The sequence below is a fragment of the Oncorhynchus nerka genome, linkage group LG7 (genome assembly GCF_034236695.1).
Source record: "Oncorhynchus nerka isolate Pitt River linkage group LG7, Oner_Uvic_2.0, whole genome shotgun sequence".
In the NCBI taxonomy this organism is placed as follows: domain Eukaryota; kingdom Metazoa; phylum Chordata; class Actinopteri; order Salmoniformes; family Salmonidae; genus Oncorhynchus; species Oncorhynchus nerka.
Window position 1 is genome coordinate 90578994 of NC_088402.1, and position 21646 is coordinate 90600639.

General features: G+C 48.7%; 1 protein-coding gene across 1 annotated transcript in view; it reads right to left on the reverse strand.

Moving 5' to 3' along the window:
- Positions 1 to 12157, reverse strand: part of LOC115126216 (laminin subunit alpha-5-like) — a 323432-nt gene extending 311275 nt beyond the window's left edge. The window contains exons 1-2 of the mRNA XM_065021107.1: positions 11584 to 12157; positions 256 to 408 (exon numbers count right to left, since the gene is read on the reverse strand). Of these exons, the coding sequence (XP_064877179.1) occupies positions 256 to 408; positions 11584 to 11877 (447 nt within the window). The 5' untranslated portion in view covers positions 11878 to 12157. The remainder of the gene's footprint in view (positions 1 to 255; positions 409 to 11583) is intronic.
- Positions 12158 to 21646: the final 9489 nt, after the last annotated feature.

The window sequence follows — 21646 nt, forward strand, 5'->3', positions numbered from 1 at the left end:
AGAAACAACAAAAGAACACAGCTCTGTGTGGTGCATCAGATGACAGGTGGTACAGTCTAACAGTAGGTTACAGTGACAACACAACACAATGACAGATACGTGAGAGAGAAAGAAGTAGAGTTGGGAGGGGGGGATGGGAGGAGTGTGTGTGTGTGTGTGTGTGTGTGTGTGTGTGTGTGTGTGTGTGTGTGTGTGTGTGTGTGTGTGTGTGTGTGTGTGTGTGTGTGTGTATACATGTAAAGTATAATGCCTTACCTGTCCCAGGTCCAGGGTAACGTTGACCTGGTTGAACTCAGTGCTGCGGGAGAGAGGAGGGCTCTGCCACCACCTCTCTGTCCCGTCGATGGCATTGGAGATGGGATGGGCTCTGTCACTGTCCCCCATGGCGCAGGTGTCACAGTACTGACCCTGAGGACACACAGACCACTGAGTTTAGAAGTTTAGGGAGGGGGTATACAGCATCATTCACATATTGACTTCAATCATTCCTTATCACAGAACCAAGACAATGACCTCAATGGAGTATTGAGCAGAATTCTCGGGTGACCTTTCGCTTCTAAATCAACAAGTCTAAAGGCTCAATTCTCTCTCTCTCTCTGTCTCTCTCTCTCTCTCTCTCTCTCTCTGTCTCTGTGTCCATGTGTCCACGTGTCTCTCTCTCTCTCTCTCTGTCTCTGTGTCCATGTGTCCACGTGTCTCTCTCTCTGTCTCTGTGTCCATGTGTCCACGTCTCTCTCTCTCTGTCTCTCTCTCTCTCTCTCTCTGTCTCTGTGTCCATGTGTCCACGTGTCTCTCTCTCTGTCTCTGTGTCCACGTGTCTCTCTCTCTGTCTCTGTGTCCATGTGTCCACGTGTCTCTCTCTCTGTCTCTGTGTCCATGTGTCCACGTGTCTCTCTCTCTGTCTCTGTGTCCATGTGTCCACGTCTCTCTCTCTGTCTCTCTCTCTCTCTCTCTCTCTCTCTCTCTCTCTCTCTCTCTGTCTCTGTGTCCATGTGTCCACGTGTCTCTCTCTCTGTCTGTGTCCACGTGTCTCTCTCTCTGTCTGTGTCCACGTGTCTCTCTCTCTGTCTCTGTGTCCATGTGTCCACATCTCTCTCTCTCTCTCTCTCTCTCTCTCTCTCTCTCTGTCTCTGTGTCCATGTGTCCACGTGTCTCTCTCTCTGTCTCTGTGTCCACGTGTCTCTCTCTCTGTCTCTGTGTCCATGTGTCCACGTGTCTCTCTCTCTGTCTCTGTGTCCATGTGTCCACGTCTCTCTCTCTCTGTTTCTCTGTTTCTCCGTCTCTGTCTCCGTGTCTCTGTCTCCGTGTCTCTGTCTCACTCTTTCTCTCTTTCTCCTTCTCTGTCTTATTCCTCTTCTTTACACTTAGTTGGCTCATCTGACAAAAAGAGAACATTTTCGAGTTAAGATTCAACTTCAGTTGTTGCCGGCACATCATTGTTACCTTATTGCCGATGTTCTTCAATATTTCTATTGAATAGCATCAAACAAATAACAACCCAACATTTATCTATAATCTGTTGCAGCAGACAAAGGTTCACAGTTCGGGCCTCCCGGGTGGCGCAGTGGTTAAGGGCGCTGTACTGCAGCGCCAGCTGTGCCATCAGAGTCCCTGGGTTCGCGCCCAGGCTCTGTCGTAACCGGCCGCGACCGGGAGGTCCGTGGTGCGACGCACAATTGGCCTAACGTCGTCCGGGTTAGGGAGGGCTTGGCCGGTAGGGATATCCTTGTCTCATCGCACACCAGCGACTCCTGTGGCGTGCCGGGCGCAGTGCGCGCTAACCAGGTCGCCAGGTGCACGGTGTTTCCTCCGACACATTGGTGCGGCTGGCTTCCAGGTTGGATGCGCGCTGTGTAAAGAAGCAGTGTGGTTTGGTTGGGTTGTGTATCGGAGGACGCATGACTTTCAACCTTCGTCTCTCCCGAGCCCGTACGGGAGTTGTAGCGATGAGACAAGATAGTAGCTACTACAACAATTGGATACCACGAAATTGGGGAGAAAAAGGACAGGACAGGTCAGTCCTGTGAATAGGCAGGTCAGGACAGGTCAGGACAAGACAGGTCAGTCCTGTGAATAGGCAGGTCAGGACAGGTCAGGACAGTTCAGGTCAGGACAGGTCAGTCCTGTGAATAGGCAGGTCAGGACAGGACAGGTCAGTCCTGTGAATAGGCAGGTCAGGACAGGTCAGGACAGGACAGGTCAGTCCTGTGAATAGGCAGGTCAGGACAGGTCAGGACAGGTCAGGACAGTTCAGGTCAGGACAGGTCAGTCCTGTGAATAGGCAGGTCAGGACAGGTCAGTCCTGTGAATAGGCAGGTCAGGACAGGTCAGTCCTGTGAATAGGCAGATCATGACAGGTCAGGACAGGACAGGTCAGTCCTGTGAATAGGCAGGTCAGGACAGGTCAGTCCTGTGAATAGGCAGGTCAGGACAGGTCAGTCCTGTGAATAGGCAGGTCAGGTCAGGACAGGTCAGGACAGGTCAGGACAGGTCAGGACAGTTCAGGTCAGGACAGGTCAGTCCTGTGAATAGGCAGGTCAGGACAGGTCAGGACAGGTCAGGTCAGGACAGGTCAGTCCTGTGAATAGGCAGGTCAGGACAGGTCAGTCAGTCCTGTGAATAGGCAGGTCAGGACAGGTCAGTCCTGTGAATAGGCAGATCAGGACAGGTCAGGACAGGACAGGTCAGTCCTGTGAATAGGCAGGTCAGGACAGGTCAGTCCTGTGAATAGGCAGGTCAGGACAGGTCAGTCCTGTGAATAGGCAGGTCAGGACAGGTCAGGACAGTTCAGGACAGGACAGGACAGGTCAGTCCTGTGAATAGGCAGGTCAGGACAGTTCAGGACAGGACAGGTCAGTCCTGTGAATAGGCAGGTCAGGACAGGTCAGGACAGGACAGGTCAGGACAGGTCAGTCCTGTGAATAGGCAGGTCAGGACAGGTCAGTCCTGTGAATAGGCAGGTCAGGACAGGTCAGTCCTGTGAATAGGCAGATCAGGACAGGTCAGGACAGGACAGGTCAGTCCTGTGAATAGGCAGGTCAGGACAGGTCAGTCCTGTGAATAGGCAGGTCAGGACAGGTCAGGACAGTTCAGGACAGGACAGGTCAGTCCTGTGAATAGGCAGGTCAGGACAGTTCAGGACAGGACAGGTCAGTCCTGTGAATAGGCAGGTCAGGACAGGTCAGGACAAGACAGGTCAGTCCTGTGAATAGGCAGGTCAGGACAGGTCAGGACAGTTCAGGTCAGGACAGGTCAGTCCTGTGAATAGGCAGGTCAGGACAGGACAGGTCAGTCCTGTGAATAGGCAGGTCAGGACAGGTCAGGACAGGACAGGTCAGTCCTGTGAATAGGCAGGTCAGGACAGGTCAGGACAGTTCAGGTCAGGACAGGTCAGTCCTGTGAATAGGCAGGTCAGGACAGGTCAGTCCTGTGAATAGGCAGGTCAGGACAGGTCAGTCCTGTGAATAGGCAGATCATGACAGGTCAGGACAGGACAGGTCAGTCCTGTGAATAGGCAGGTCAGGACAGGTCAGTCCTGTGAATAGGCAGGTCAGGACAGGTCAGTCCTGTGAATAGGCAGGTCAGGACAGGTCAGGACAGGTCAGGACAGTTCAGGTCAGGACAGGTCAGTCCTGTGAATAGGCAGGTCAGGACAGGTCAGGACTGGTCAAGACAGGTCAGTCCTGTGAATAGGCAGGTCAGGACAGGTCAGTCCTGTGAATAGGCAGGTCAGGACAGGTCAGTCCTGTGAATAGGCAGATCAGGACAGGTCAGGACAGGACAGGTCAGTCCTGTGAATAGGCAGGTCAGGACAGGTCAGTCCTGTGAATAGGCAGGTCAGGACAGGTCAGTCCTGTGAATAGGCAGGTCAGGACAGGTCAGGACAGTTCAGGACAGTTCAGGACAGGACAGGTCAGTCCTGTGAATAGGCAGGTCAGGACAGTTCAGGACAGGACAGGTCAGTCCTGTGAATAGGCAGGTCAGGACAGGTCAGGACAGGACAGGTCAGGACAGGTCAGTCCTGTGAATAGGCAGGTCAGGACAGGTCAGTCCTGTGAATAGGCAGGTCAGGACAGGTCAGTCCTGTGAATAGGCAGATCAGGACAGGTCAGGACAGGACAGGTCAGTCCTGTGAATAGGCAGGTCAGGACAGGTCAGTCCTGTGAATAGGCAGGTCAGGACAGGTCAGTCCTGTGAATAGGCAGGTCAGGACAGGTCAGGACAGTTCAGGACAGGTCAGTCCTGTGAATAGGCAGGTCAGGACAGGTCAGGACAGGACAGGTCAGTCCTGTGAATAGGCTGGTCAGGACAGTTCGGGACAGGTCAGGATAGGTCAGGACAGGTCAGTCCTGTGAATAGGCAGGTCAGGACAGTTCAGGACAGGACAGGTCAGTCCTGTGAATAGGCAGGTCAGGACAGGTCAGGACAAGACAGGTCAGTCCTGTGAATAGGCAGGTCAGGACAGGTCAGGACAGTTCAGGTCAGGACAGGTCAGTCCTGTGAATAGGCAGGTCAGGACAGGACAGGTCAGTCCTGTGAATAGGCAGGTCAGGACAGGTCAGGACAGGACAGGTCAGTCCTGTGAATAGGCAGGTCAGGACAGGTCAGGACAGTTCAGGTCAGGACAGGTCAGTCCTGTGAATAGGCAGGTCAGGACAGGTCAGTCCTGTGAATAGGCAGGTCAGGACAGGTCAGTCCTGTGAATAGGCAGATCATGACAGGTCAGGACAGGACAGGTCAGTCCTGTGAATAGGCAGGTCAGGACAGGTCAGTCCTGTGAATAGGCAGGTCAGGACAGGTCAGTCCTGTGAATAGGCAGGTCAGGACAGGTCAGGACAGGTCAGGACAGTTCAGGTCAGGACAGGTCAGTCCTGTGAATAGGCAGGTCAGGACAGGTCAGGACTGGTCAAGACAGGTCAGTCCTGTGAATAGGCAGGTCAGGACAGGTCAGTCCTGTGAATAGGCAGGTCAGGACAGGTCAGTCCTGTGAATAGGCAGATCAGGACAGGTCAGGACAGGTCAGTCCTGTGAATAGGCAGGTCAGGACAGGTCAGTCCTGTGAATAGGCAGGTCAGGACAGGTCAGTCCTGTGAATAGGCAGGTCAGGACAGGTCAGGACAGTTCAGGACAGTTCAGGACAGGACAGGTCAGTCCTGTGAATAGGCAGGTCAGGACAGTTCAGGACAGGACAGGTCAGTCCTGTGAATAGGCAGGTCAGGACAGGTCAGGACAGGACAGGTCAGGTCAGGACAGGTCAGTCCTGTGAATAGGCAGGTCAGGACAGGTCAGTCCTGTGAATAGGCAGGTCAGGACAGGTCAGTCCTGTGAATAGGCAGATCAGGACAGGTCAGGACAGGACAGGTCAGTCCTGTGAATAGGCAGGTCAGGACAGGTCAGTCCTGTGAATAGGCAGGTCAGGACAGGTCAGTCCTGTGAATAGGCAGGTCAGGACAGGTCAGGACAGTTCAGGACAGGACAGGTCAGTCCTGTGAATAGGCAGGTCAGGACAGTTCAGGACAGGACAGGTCAGTCCTGTGAATAGGCAGGTCAGGACAGGTCAGGACAGGACAGGTCAGTCCTGTGAATAGGCTGGTCAGGACAGTTCGGGACAGGTCAGGATAGGTCAGGACAGGTCAGTCCTGTGAATAGGCTGGTCAGGACAGTTCAGGACAGGTCAGGACAGGTCAGGACAGGTCAGGCTGGTCTGGAGAACCTGTTACAGAATGTAACCTTTTTTTTCTTTGACATAAAAGTAATACACTAGATGACCAAAAGTATGTGGACACCTGCTCGTACGAGCATCTCATTGAAAAATCACGGAAATTAATATGGAGTGTTGGTTCCATCCCTCTTGCTAACAGCCTCCACTCTTCTGGGAAGGCTTTCCACTAGATGTTGGAACATTGCTGCTATAACAGCCTCCACTCTTCTGGGAAGGCTTTCCACTAGATGATGGAACATTGCTGCTATAACAGCCTCCACTCTTCTGGGAAGGCTTTCCACTAGATGTTGGAACATTGCTGCTATAATAGCCTCCACTCTTCTGGGAAGGCTTTCCACAAGATGTTGGAACATTGCTGCTATAACAGCCTCCACTCTTCTGGGAAGGCTTTCCACAAGATGTTGGAACATTGCTGCTATAACAGCCTCCACTCTTCTGGGAAGGCTTTCCACTAGATGTTGGAACATTGCTGCTATAACAGCCTCCACTCTTCTGGGAAGGCTTTCCACAAGATGTTGGAACATTGCTGCTATAACAGCCTCCACTCTTCTGGGAAGGCTTTCCACTAGATGTTGGAACATTGCTGCTATAACAGCCTCCACTCTTCTGGGAAGGCTTTCCACAAGATGTTGGAACATTGCTGCTATAACAGCCTCCACTCTTCTGGGAAGGCTTTCCACTAGATGTTGGAACATTGCTGCTATAACAGCCTCCACTCTTCTGGGAAGGCTTTCCACAAGATGTTGGAACATTGCTGCTATAACAGCCTCCACTCTTCTGGGAAGGCTTTCCACTAGATGTTGGAACATTGCTGCTATAACAGCCTCCACTCTTCTGGGAAGGCTTTCCACTAGATGATGGAACATTGCTGCTATAACAGCCTCCTCTCTTCTGGGAAGGCTTTCCACAAGATGTTGGAACATTGCTGCTATAACAGCCTCCACTCTTCTGGGAAGGCTTTCCACAAGATGTTGGAACATTGCTGCTATAACAGCCTCCTCTCTTCTGGGAAGGCTTTCCACAAGATGTTGGAACATTGCTGCTATAACAGCCTCCACTCTTCTGGGAAGGCTTTCCACTAGATGTTGGAACATTGCTGCAGGGGACTTGCTTCCATTCAGCCACAAGAGCATTAGTAAGGTCGAGCACTGATGTTGGGCGATTAGCGCTGGCTCGCAGTCAGCGTTCCAATTCATCCCAAAGGTGTTTGATGGGGTTGAGGTCAGGGCTCTGTGCAGGCCAGTCAAGTTCTTCCACAACGATCTCGACAAACCATTTCTGTAGGATCCTCACTCTGTGCACGAGGGCATTGTCATGCTGAAACAGGACAGGGCCTTCCCCAAACTGTTGCCACAAAGTTGGAAGCACAGAATGATCTAGAATGTCATTGTATGCTGTAGCGTTAAGATTTCCCTTCACTGGAACTAATGGGCCTGAACCATGAAAAACAGCCCTAGATTATTTTTCCTCCTCCATCAAACTTTACAGTTGACACTATGCATTGGGGCAGGTAGCGTTTTCCTGGTATCCGCCAAACCCAGATTCATCTGTCGGACTGCCAGATGGTGAAGCGGGATTCATCACTCTAGAGAACGCGTTGCCACTGTTCCAGAGTCCAATGGCGGCGAGCTTTACACCACTCCAGCTGACGCTCCAGAGTTCAATGGCGGATGCTCGGCCATGGAAACCCATTTCATGAAGCTCCCGACGAACAGTTCTTGTGTCGAGGTTGATTCCGGAGGCAGTTTAGAACTCTGTTTAGAACTCTGTTTAGAACTCTGTTTAGAACTCTAATGATTTTTACGCGCTACCCGCTTCAGCACTCTGCGGTCCCGTTCGGTGAGCTTGTGGGGCTTACCACTATAACGGTGCCACGTTGAAAGTCACTGTGATCTTCAGTATGGCCAGTCTACTGCCAATGTTTGTCTATGGAGATTGCATGGCTGTGGATTTGATTTTATACACCTGTCAGCTGAAATAGCCAAATCCACAAATTTGAAGGGGTGTCCACATACTTTTGTATATATAATGTATTTCATAAAGCAGCCGTCAGTTAGTCATATCCAGAGAGAGAGAGAGAGAGAGTAAGGGAGAGAGAGGGAGAGAGAGAGAGAAAGGGAGAGTAAGGGAGAGAGAGAGAGAGAGAGTAAGAGAGAAAGAGAGAGAGAGAGAGAGAGAGAGAGAGAGAGAGAGAGAGAGAGAGAGAGAGAGAGAGAGTGTGTGTGTGTGTGTGTCCATCCATGTGTGAAGAGGAGGCATCAGGGATCCTAGTGAAAACATTGTCGGAGATTTGATTTCCCTCTCCACCCCCCACTCAATGTTGAACTATACAACAGAACAGATGAACAGGAATGACATTTACTCTCACTGGTGGCTAAAAATAACTATCTGAAAGCCACACCTCTACTAAACTACAATTCCAGTCTTGTGTACCGCTGGGTCATATCTCAATAACCCAGCATCAAAAACCCAGCATCAACAACCCAGCATCCATAACCCAGTATCAACAACCCAGCATCAACAACCCAGCTCCAATAACCCAGCATCAACAACCCAGTATCAACAACCCAGCACCAATACCCCAGCACCAATACCCCAGCATCAACAACCCAGCACCAATACCCCAGCATCAACAACCCAGTATCAATAACCCAGCACCAATACCCCAGCATCAATACCCCAGCATCAATAACCCAGCATCAATAACCCAGCATCAATAACCCAGCATCAATAACCCAGCACCAATAACCCAGCATCAATAACCCAGCATCAATAACCCAGCATCAATAACCCAGCATCAATAACCCAGCACCAATAACCCAGCATCAACAACCCAGCACCAATAACCCAGCATCAATAACCCAGCACCAATAACCCAGCATCAATAACCCAGCATCAATAACCCAGCATCAATAACCCAGCATCAATAACGCAGCACCAATAACTCAGCATCAATAACCCAGCACCCAGCATCAATAACCCAGCATCAACAACCTAGCATCAATAACTCAGCATCAATAACCCAGCATCAACAACACAACATCAACAACACAACGTTGCTCTTTGTTAAAACAAAACAACCCAACTAAGTGACCCAGCGCCTGCCACCCAGCAGTTGGGTCAAACAAGCCAGTATTGTTTTTTTAGAATGCAGGGAATTAGTTCTAGAACAGAACATTACAGGAACAGTTTCCCCATAATTTGCATGTTCTAGACATCCTTTGAATGTTCTAGAATTTAGTACAGAATGGACTTTTTAGTTCCTTACTGGTGACCGTTTCTAGAGGCAGTACGAGCACTCCCTCCCCACCTCGTCCCCTCCCCTTCCCAAGGCCTTTTCTCTCTATGGTAGTGCTCCAACTGGCACCCTATTCTCTTTAAAGCACACTACTTCTGACCAGGGGCAGGGCCCAATAAGGGTCTGGTTAAAAAGTTGTTTGTTATATAGTGAAAAGGGGGCCGAAATAAGGTTACCTAATTTCCTCATGGATGAAACCCCTGCCAAAATGCTACTGCTGCGTGCTCGGATATGACTCATGTTTGCACATTTCACTGAATACCTGTGTTCATTGTTTTTTTGATTTCATCTTTATTTAACCAGGTAGGCCAGTTAAGAACGAGTTCTCATTTACAACTGTTACCTGGCCAAGATAAAGCAAAGCTGTGCGACACAAACAACAACTCAGAGTTACAGGTGGAGCTTCAGTTTCTAAGAACAGTGTTACATCTTGCCTCAACTGATTTGGGGAAATTATTCTCTATGCAAGCTACTAACGTCCTGCCCATTTAACACTAGTCGGTATCCACAGTCACCACCTTCTGTTTCCAAATGAAGGCTACCCCAGTGATGGGTTTCACCAGGCTACCCCAGTGATGGGTTTCACCAGGCTACCACAGTGATGGGTTTCACCAGGCTATCCCAGTGATGGGTTTCACCAGGCTACCCCAGTGATGGGTTTCACCAGGCTACCCCAGCAGTGATGGGTTTCACCAGGCTACCCCAGCGATGGGTTTCACCAGGCTACCACAGTGATGGGTTTCACCAGGCTACCCCAGTGATGGGTTTCACCAGGCTACCCCAGCGATGGGTTTCACCAGGCTACCACAGCGATGGGTTTTACCAGGCTACCCCAGCGATGGGTTTCACCAGGCTACCCCAGTGATGGGTTTCACCATGCTACCCCAGCGATGGGTTTCACCAGGCTACCCCAGTGATGGGTTTCACCAGGCTACCCCAGCGATGGTGGTTGGGTTCTAATAACAAACATACGTAGCATTATAGCATCGTGGTTGGGTTCTAATAACAAACATACGTAGCATTATAGCATCGTGGTTGGGTTCTAATAACAAACATACGTAGCATTATAGCATCGTGGTTGGGTTCTAATAACAAACATACGTAGCATTATAGCATCGTGGTTGGGTTCTAATAACAAACATACGTAGCATTATAGCATCGTGGTTGGGTTCTAATAACAAACATATGTAGCATTATAGCACCGTGGTTGGGTTCTAATAACAAACATACGTGGTTGGGTTCTAATAACAAACATACGTAGCATTATAGCACCGTGGTTGGGTTCTAATAGCATTATAGCATCGTGGTTGGGTTCTAATAACAAACATACGTAGCATTATAGCATCGTGGTTGGGTTCTAATAACAAACATACATAGCATTATATCTAAACACATCAGCAAATGTTTGATTCCGGCGCTCAGCGCTTGATGCTTTACTGAAACAGGTCATCATTGCACCTCCTCATACTGTACCAATACACATAGTGATGAGGTCATCATTACACCTCCTCATACTGTACCAATACATATAGTGATGAGGTCATCATTACACCTCCTCATACTGTACCAATACATGTAGTGATGAGGTCATCATTGCACCTCCTCATACTGTACCAATACTTATAGTGATGAGGTCATCATTACACCTCCTCATACTGTACCAATACATATAGTGGTGAGGTCATCATTGCACCTCCTCATACTGTACCAATACATATAGTGATGAGGTCATCATTACACCTCGTCATACTGTACCAATACATGCAGTGGTGAGGTCATCATTACATCTCCTCATACCATACCAATGCATTTGGTGATGAGGCCATTCATCATCTGTTTTCCAGGACCATTCCTCTGAGATGAGGCCATACTCCCAAACGAGTTAATATAATGCCATGTTGCATTCAGTCTCTGCTGTTCATTCAATTAAGCCTGTAATCGATTGAACTGTTGTACCCCACATCAAACCCAAAATAGAAGCTTGTTTTACTCCATTGTATGTACACAAAGAAAAGTGTAAACAAACACTATGCAGCCTCAAAACGTGGTTAAAACTATAACGTTGACGTCAATGGACGGTCATTCTTTGCAGCCATAGTTCTTGTCTATTAATTTGAGAGCGGTTTTACCAAAACAGGAGGTGGGTTACGTTTTGTTATTGTTTCTAATTCTGATTTCCCGCTTTAACGTATGTGTAGCTACCAATCTCTTTCAGAAACTACGGGTAGGCTAATTACGAAGTTAATAACGAATAAGTTATAACTCATTCATAAAGTCTCCTATCTCGGCAACAACACCACTGTTGCTCTCACCGCACGGATCACTCACTCCGAGGTATGTGGAGACAGGTGTTAACGAAAGTGCAGAAAATAGCATACCCTATACTTCTTTAAATATTACACTAATAATGCTAATTTAAAAGAAGGCTGGTTTTGTTGTAGCCTAGTTTAAAGTTAGTAAATACATAATACAGGTTGCAGAAAAAAGTGTATTGCCCCGTTACCAATGCCTGACTTGATTTTAATGACGCAACAAAAACTATAAACGTATTTAAAATTCTTACCTGGATGGTTTGACTCGGGTCCCCTGACACTGGCCCTCCGACCAGCTTGCAGTACAAGTCACGTATCGACCGCCCATTGTCCCCTTCTCCGCAGGTCGCTGTCGCCGTGACTTTGGTCCCTTCCGCTAGGTTAAAATAAGGTGGGTGCAGGCTGTAGCCATTCACCCGGTTGGTTGGCAGCTCCTGGCCCTGCGCCGAGAGGCCGCAGATTAGCGGACATAACAGCAGCAAAACAAGCCGCGTAGGGCCGCCAGCCGCCAGGGATAGAGTCACCAGCACCGGTCCCTTCGCCATAGTCACCTGCCGGTGCTCTGCAGCAGTTCGTTAGATAAATAGACGACTGGGCTAGAGAAAAAACTACCGAAAAAAACTAATAGCAATTAACTACAATAAACGATATGACCAACTTTCCTGGTTCATTAAAAAGTAGAAATCGATGGTAAAAGCGATAGAAAAGAGGTCAACGGTTAGCTCTGAAACATTGAGCGGTGGAGAGCTGTCTGTGCGCTGAAAGCCTGTTGCTGTGGTGGCTGTCTCTCGCTTGGGCGGGCACCTATCTGTGCTGAGCTCTATTCTGTCCTCTCTCTCCCTCCACTCCTCGCTCTCTTTCTGCCCGTGTGTCTGAACCGGGATAGCTCAATGCCACGGGTTACTGTAGGGAATATGATGCGTCAGTCTGTACAAACTCAACCTGTTCTCAGAGCATTTCTCATTATTCTGTATGTAAAATCCGAGACACTCCATTTAGTGTGGTATGTTGCGTTTTGTGTGGTATGTATTAATTTGTGGATGTCCATCATCCATTTCGGATGATATGTTACGAATTTGAAAATTGTACAATATGTTACGAATTTGCGAAAAACGTATGTTATGTTACGAATTCTAGCTAGGTGCTAACATTAGGTAGCTCGCTAACGTTAGCTAGGCTATGGTTTAATAAAGGTTCAATTTAGGAGTTAGATTAAATTATTAAGGTTGGGGGAAGGGTTAGCTAAATGGTTAAGGTTAGGGGAAGGCATTTAGCTAACATGCTAAGTAGTTGTAAAGTTGCAACAACAACAAAAACAAGTAAAATTGTCCATAATTAGATTGACCTCTCAACCTTTGGGTTGCTAGACATTGGATTTATATGCCCACCCATCCACACGCTGGTGTAAGGTACCTAAGTAAAAATACGTTTTGGGGTGTATCTGTACTTTACTATTTATATTTTTGACTACTTTTACTTTTACTCCACTACATTCCTAAAAAAAATTCTGTAATCCAATTAGCACACTTTTTTAAAAAACATTTTTTTATTTTACCTTTATTTAACTAGGCAAGTCAGTTAAGAACACATTCTTATTTTCAATGACGGCCTAGGAACAGTGGTTCTGCCCCTGAACAGGCAGTTAACCCACTGTTCCTAGGCCGTCATTGAAAATAAGAATGTGTTCTTAACTGACTTGCCTAGTTAAATAAAAAATCCACCCACCTTTGAGGATTTGCCTTAAGTAACCATCTGCATTATGTAACCATCTGCCTTATGTAACCATCTGCCTTAAGTAACCATCTGCCTTAAGTAACCATCTGCCTTATGTAACCATCTGCCTTAAGTAACCATCTGCCTTATGTAACCATCTGCCTTATGTAACCATCTGCCTTAAGTAACCATCTGGCTTATGTAACCATCTGCCTTAAGTAACCATCTGCCTTATGTCACCATCTGCCTTAAGTAACCATCTGCCTTATGTAACCATACCAAACATAACATGCTAAATGGAGCTTTGCGGATTTACGTACAGAATAATACAAAGTGCTCTGTGACCAGGTTGCAACAACTACACACACCTCTCTAGTGCCCCTGGGACTGGTCTCTCTCTCTGATTGACAGATTTGGCATGGCAGGGAATGAGATTCCATAGGGGAAATTGATATGGAACTTTGTAATAAATCTCAAAACGCAGATCAAATAAATTAACATTTTAATCAGTTTTGCCATTCTTGAGGTGTCTCCTTTTCGCTCCTATCTGTCTCGAGTTACTCAGTAACCCCCCCAACAGAACGTATAGAAGAACATCAAACACAGTATCTCAGTAACCCCCCCAACAGAACGTATAGAAGAACATCAAACACAGTATCTCAGCCCCCCCCAACAGAACGTATAGAAGAACATCAAACACAGTATCTCAGCCCCCCAACAGAACGTATAGAAGAACATCAAACACAGTATCTCAGCTCCCCCTAAGTAACCAACAGAACGTATAGAAGAACATCAAACACAGTATCTCAGCCCCCCCAACAGAACGTATAGAAGAACATCAAACACAGTATCTCAGCCCCCCAACAGAACGTATAGAAGAACATCAAACACAGTATCTCAGCCCCCCCAACAGAACGTATGGAAGAAGAACATCAAACACAGTATCTCAGCCCCCAACAGAACGTATAGAAGAACATCAAACACAGTATCTCAGCCTCCCCCAACAGAACGTATAGAAGAACATCAAACACAGTATCTCAGCCCCCCAACAGAACGTATAGAAGAACATCAAACACAGTATCTCAGCCCCCCAACAGAACGTATAGAAGAACATCAAACACAGTATCTCAGCCCCCCAACAGAACGTATAGAAGAACATCAAACACAGTATCTCAGCCCCCCCAACAGAACGTATAGAAGAACATCAAACACAGTATCTCAGCTCCTCCCCCCAACAGAACGTATAGAAGAACATCAAACACAGTATCTCAGCTCCTCCCCCCCCAACAGAACGTATAGAAGAACATCAAACACAGTATCTCAGCCCCCCAACAGAACGTAGAAGAACATCAAACACAGTATCTCAGCCCCCCAACAGAACGTATAGAAGAACATCAAACACAGTATCTCAGCCCCCCAACAGAACGTATAGAAGAACATCAAACACAGTATCTCAGCTCCTCCCCCCAACAGAACGTATAGAAGAACATCAAACACAGTATCTCAGCTCCCCCCCCCAACAGAACGTATAGAAGAACATCAAACACAGTATCTCAGAACATCAAATACCTCCCCCCCAACAGAACGTATAGAAGAACATCAAACACAGTATCTCAGCCCCCCCCCAACAGAACGTATAGAAGAACATCAAACACAGTATCTCAGCCCCCCCCAACAGAACGTATAGAAGAACATCAAACACAGTATCTCAGCCCCCCCCAACAGAACGTATAGAAGAACATCAAACACAGTATCTCAGCCCCCCCAACAGAACGTATAGAAGAACATCAAACACAGTATCTCAGCCCCCCCCAACAGAACGTATAGAAGAACATCAAACACAGTATCTCAGCCCCCCCCAACAGAACGTATAGAAGAACATCAAACACAGTATCTCAGCCCCCCCCCCCCCAACAGAACGTATAGAAGAACATCAAACACAGTATCTCAGCTCCTCCAACAAGTCACTGCCCTGCCTGGGAACAGATCAACCCCCAAAAAATGATCTGAAACAACAGGAAGATTGAGCTAGACTTGGTTTACGTCCCAAAATGGCACCCTATATTCCCCTACATAGTGCATTACTTTTGACCAGATCCCTGTGCCTAGGGAATAGAGACTCTGGGAGTTGAAGACTGGGTGACAATGGGCTTTTGTCACGGTAGGGAAAGGGAATATGGTACCACTGGGACAGGGGAAGGAGACTGTGCCTCTGGAGACTGGGTGACAGGGGAAGGAGACTGTGCCTCGGAGGGGAAGGAGACTGACCTGAGGCTGACTGGGTGACTCAGGGGAAATGCACTGGGTCGGTGTCTCAGACTGGGAGTCAGGGGAAATGCACTGGGTCGGTGTCTCGGACAGGGGAAGGAGACTGTGCCTGAGACTGGAGACTGGGTGACTGGGTGTCAGGGGGAGAAATGCACTGGGTCGGTGTCTCGGACAGGAGACTGGGAAGGAGACTGGGTGTCAGGGGGAGAAATGCACCTGAGAGACATGGAGACTGACTGGGTGACTGGGTGTCAGGGGAGAAATGCACTGGGTCGGTGTCTCGGACAGGAAGGAGACTGTGCCTGAGACTGGAGACACATGGGGTGACTGGGTGTCAGGGGAGAAATGCACTGGGTGGTGTCTCGGACAGGGGGAAGGAGACTGTGCCGGACAGGGGAAGAGACTGGGACTGGGTGACTGGGTGTCAGGGGAGAAATGCACTGGGTCGGTGTCTCGGACAGGGGAAGGAGACTGTGCCTGAGACTGGAGACTGGGTGACTGGGTGTCAGGGGGAGAAATGCACTGGGTCGGTGTCTCGGACAGGGGAAGGAGACTGTGCCTGAGACTGGAGACTGGGTGACTGGGTGTCAGGGGGAGAAATGCACTGGGTCGGTGTCTCGGACAGGGGAAGGAGACTGTGCCTGAGACTGGAGACACATGGGTGACTGGGTGTCAGGGGGAGAAATGCACTGGGTCGGTGTCTCGGACAGGGGAAGGAGACTGTGCCTGAGAGACACGGGCTGTGGGTGACTGGGTGTCAGGGGGAGAAATGCACTGGGTCGGTGTCTCGGACAGGGGAAGGAGACTGTGCCTGAGACTGGAGACACATGGGTGACTGGGTGTCAGGGGGAGAAATGCACTGGGTCGGTGTCTCGGACAGGGGAAGGAGACTGTGCCTGAGACTGGAGACACTGGGTGACTGGGTGTCAGGGGGAGAAATGCACTGGGTCGGTGTCTCGGACAGGGGAAGGAGACTGTGCCTGAGAGACATGGGCTGTGGGTGACTGGGTGTCAGGGGGAGAAATGCACTGGGTCGGTGTCTCGGACAGGGGAAGGAGACTGTGCCTGAGAGACATGGGCTGTGGGTGACTCGGACAGGGAAGGAGGTGTGACTCATGGTTGACTGGGGAGAAATGCACTGGGTCGGTGTCTCGGACAGGGGAAGGAGACTGTGCCTGAGACTGGAGACACATGGTTGACTGGGTGTCAGGGGGAGAAATGCACTGGGTCGGTGTCTCGGACAGGGGAAGGAGACTGTGCCTGAGACTGGAGACACATGGGTGACTGGGTGTCAGGGGGAGAAATGCACTGGTGCACAAATGTACTCAGTTGTCATACTTGAGAGTAAAAGTAAAGACACCACTTTTACTTAATGACTCAAGTAAAAGTGAAAGTCGCCCAGTAAAATACTACTTGAGTAAAAGTTTTTAAGTATTTGGTTTGAAATATGTGTCAAAAGTAAAACTCAGGGCCCCCTTCCATCATTGGGGAACATCCCACATTTTGCTTTAGGGTGGAGAGAACATATTTAGTTTTAAAGCTAATATATTATTATAAACACATTTTGCTATAGGGTGGAGATAACATAGAGTTTTAAAGCTAATATATTATTATATACACATTTTGCTTTAGGGTGGAGAGAACATATTTAGTTTTAAATCTAATATATTATTATATACGCATTTTGCTTTAGGGTGGAGAGAACATATTTAGTTTTATAAATCTAATTTCTTGTAATATACACATTTTGCCATGTTTATGTGTGTTCATCTGAATCATTCAAACATTACAACAAAATCTATGGGCTCAAAAACGTTAGTTGATCTGGACACTATTGACAGGACAAGAGGAAAACTACTGATGCACTAACCCATTTCAAAATGGCACCTTGTGCATTCTACTAATTGACATTAATGATCATTATAATAATCGGAACAGACAGTTTGGGAACCACTGGTATAAACCACGGACAGACAAGTGGCACCTTCTCCGATTGGTCTTTGTTCTGTGTGTATGTCTGCTTAAACCCCAGGAGAGATAGAGAGAGAGACAACCCTCCTTTTCCTCTCTGTCTAATCCTCAGACTCTCTTTCTCTCTCAGTCTCTCTCTCTCTTTCCCTCTTTTCATTCGGTAATCTCTTCTCTCACACTGGGAGCTTTCAACTGTCTGGAAGCATAAGGCATAGGCTAGCTAGGCTGTGTGTGGTTGGGTAAGACAGGGAGGAATTAAGTTAACCAACAGCTATAGCTAATTAGGACACTCAGTTTCATGGTGAGAGCTACAGGGTCCAGGCAACATGTTTCTGCTCCTGAAATCTGTTGCTGTTGGTCTCTGCTCATCCTCCTCAACTACATAGTTGTTTAACCATTTTCTTACATCACCTATAACAACTTCTCTCTCCCCTTCTTTCTCTCCTTCCCTCTCTCTCCTTCTCTCTCTCTCCTTCTCTCTCCTTCTGTCTCTCCTTCTCTCTCCTGTTTTCTCTCCCCTTCTCTCTCTCTCCTCCTCTCTCTCTCCCCTTCCCTCTCTCCTTCTCTCTCTCTCCTTCCCTCTCTCCCCTTCCCTCTCTCCCCTTCTCTCTCCCCTTCTCTCTCTCCTTCTCTCTCTATCCTTCTCTCTCTCTCCTTCCCTCTCTCCCCTTCCCTCTCTCCTTCTCTCTCTCTCCTCTCTCTCTCTCTCCTTCTCTCTCCCGTTCTCTCTCTCCTCCTCTCTCTCTCCCCTTCCCTCTCTCCTTCTCTCGCTCTCCTTCCCTCTCTCCCCTTCCCTCTCTCTCTCTCTCCTTCTCTCTCCCGTTTTCTCTCCCCTTCTCTCTCTCTCCTCCTCTCTCTCTCCCCTTCCCTCTCTCCTTCTCTCGCTCTCCTTCCCTCTCTCTCCTTCCCTCTTTTCCCTTCTCGCTCTCCTTCCCTCTCTCTCCTTCCCTCTCTCCCCTTCTCGCTCTCCTTCCCTCTCTCTCCTTCCCTCTTTTCCCTTCTCGCTCTCCTTCCCTCTCTCTCCTTCCCTCTCTCTCCTTCCCTCTTTTCCCTTCTCTCTCTCTCCTGTACATTCCTGTTCCTTCTACATGCCTGTTCCTTCAGGCTGCAGGGCTGTAATTGCACCCCCCACCCTTCTCTCTCTTCCTCCTGAAGCTTTAAATAAACTGAACAAAAATATAAACGCAACATGCAACAATTTCAAAGATTTTACTGAGTTACAGTTCATAGAAGGAAATGAGTAAATTTAAATAAATTCATTAGGCCCTAATCTATGGATTTCACGACTGGGAATACAGATGCATCTTTTGGTCACAGATATTAAAAAGGTAGGGGGGCGTGGATCAGAAAACCAGTCAGTATCTGGTGTGACCACCATTTGCCTCATGCAGTGCAACACATCTCCTTCACATAGAGTTGATCAGGCTGTTGTTTGTGGCCTGTGGAATGTTGTCCCACTCCTCTTCAGTAGCTGTGTGAAGTTGCTGGATATTGGAGGGAACTGGAACATGCTGTCGTACACGTCGATCCAGAGCATCCCAAACATGCTCAATGGGTGACATGTCTGGTGAGTATGCAGGCCATGGAAGAACTGGGACATTTTCAGCTTCCAGGAATTGTGTACAGATCCTTGCGACATGGGGCTGTGCATTATCATGCTGTATCATGAGGTGATGGCGGCAGATGAGCTTCCCTGATACAGTTTCTGACAGTTAGTGCAGAATTTCTTCAGGTGTGCAAACCCACCGTTTCATCAGCTGTCCAGGTGGCTGGTCTCAGACAATCCCGCAGGTGAAGAAGCCGGATGTAGAGGTCCTAGGCTGGTGTGGCTACAGGTGGTCTGCTGTTGTGAGGCAGGTTGGACGTACTGCCAATTTCTCTAAGACGACGTTGGAGGCGCCTTCTGGTAGAGAAATTAACATTCAATTCTCTGGCAACAGCTCTGGTGGATTTTCCTGCAGTCAACATGCCAATTTCACGCTCCTTCAAAACTTGAGACATCTGTGGCATTGTGTTGTGTGACAAAACGGCACATTTGAGAGTGGCCTTTTATTATCCCCAGCACAAAGTGCACCTGTGTAATGGTCATGCTGTTTAATCAGCTTCTTGATATGCCACACCTGTCAGGTGGATGGATTATCTTGGGAAAGGAGAAATGCTCACTAACAGGGATGTAAAACAAATTTCTGCACAAAATTTGAGAGAAATACGCTTTTTTGTGTGTGGAACATTTCTGGGATCTTTTATTTCAACTCATGAAACATGGGACCAACACTTGACATGTTTATAATTTTGTTCAGTGTCCTCATTGTCTGAAACAGAGTTCCTCAAATGTTTGTTGAATGGATTATTAGTAAACCAAACACTGGGGACGACAGGGCCTACATTGGTGAGCTCAGACCAACAGACAGGACGACAGGACCTACATTGGTGAGCTCAGACCAACAGACAGGACGACAGGGCCTACATTGGTGAGCTCAGACCAACAGACAGGACCTACATTGGTGAGCTCAGACCAACAGACAGGACCTACATTGGTGAGCTCAGACCAACAGACAGGACCTACATTGGTGAGCTCAGACCAACAGACAGGACCTACATTGGTGAGCTCAGACCAACAGACAGGACCTACATTGGTGAGCTCAGACCAACAGACAGGACCTACATTGGTGAGCTCAGACCAACAGACAGGGCCTACATTGGTGAGCTCAGACCAACAGACAGGGCCTACATTGGTGAGCTCAGACCAACAGACAGGACCTACATTGGTGAGCTCAGACCAACAGACAGGACGACAGGACCTACATTGGTGAGCTCAGACCAACAGACAGGACCTACATTGGTGAGCTCAGACCAACAGACAGGACGACAGGACCTACATTGGTGAGCTCAGACCAACAGACAGGGCCTACATTGGTGAGCTCAGACCAACAGACAGGGCCTACATTGGTGAGCTCAGACCAACAGACAGGACCTACATTGGTGAGCTCAGACCAACAGACAGGACCTACATTGGTGAGCTCAGACCAACAGACAGGGCCTACATTGGTGAGCTCAGACCAACAGACAGGACCTACATTGGTGAGCTCAGACCAACAGACAGGACCTACATTGGTGAGCTCAGACCAACAGACAGGACCTACATTGGTGAGCTCAGACCAACAGACAGGGCCTACATTGGTGAGCTCAGACCAACAGACAGGACGACAGGACCTACATTGGTGAGCTCAGACCAACAGACAGGACCTACATTGGTGAGCTCAGACCAACAGACAGGGCCTACATTGGTGAGCTCAGACCAACAGACAGGACGACAGGACCTACATTGGTGAGCTCAGACCAACAGACAGGACCTACATTGGTGAGCTCAGACCAACAGACAGGGCCTACATTGGTGAGCTCAGACCAACAGACAGGACCTACATTGGTGAGCTCAGACCAACAGACAGGACGACAGGGCCTACATTGGTGAGCTCAGACCAACAGACAGGACGACAGGGCCTACATTGGTGAGCTCAGACCAACAGACAGGACGACAGGGCCTACATTGGTGAGCTCAGACCAACAGACAGGGCCTACATTGGTGAGCTCAGACCAACAGACAGGACCTACATTGGTGAGCTCAGACCAACAGACAGGGCCTACATTGGTGAGCTCAGACCAACAGACAGGACGACAGGGCCTACATTGGTGAGCTCAGACCAACAGACAGGGCCTACATTGGTGAGCTCAGACCAACAGACAGGACCTACATTGGTGAGCTCAGACCAACAGACAGGACCTACATTGGTGAGCTCAGACCAACAGACAGGACGACAGGACCTACATTGGTGAGCTCAGACCAACAGACAGGACCTACATTGGTGAGCTCAGACCAACAGACAGGACCTACATTGGTGAGCTCAGACCAACAGACAGGACCTACATTGGTGAGCTCAGACCAACAGACAGGACCTACATTGGTGAGCTCAGACCAACAGACAGGACCTACATTGGTGAGCTCAGACCAACAGACAGGACCTACATTGGTGAGCTCAGACCAACAGACAGGACAGGGACCCTACATTGGTGAGCTCAGACCAACAGACAGGACCTACATTGGTGAGCTCAGACCAACAGACAGGACCTACATTGGTGAGCTCAGACCAACAGACAGGACCTACATTGGTGAGCTCAGACCAACAGACAGGACCTACATTGGTGAGCTCAGACCAACAGACAGGGCCTACATTGGTGAGCTCAGACCAACAGACAGGACCTACATTGGTGAGCTCAGACCAACAGACAGGACCTACATTGGTGAGCTCAGACCAACAGACAGGGCCTACATTGGTGAGCTCAGACCAACAGACAGGACCTACA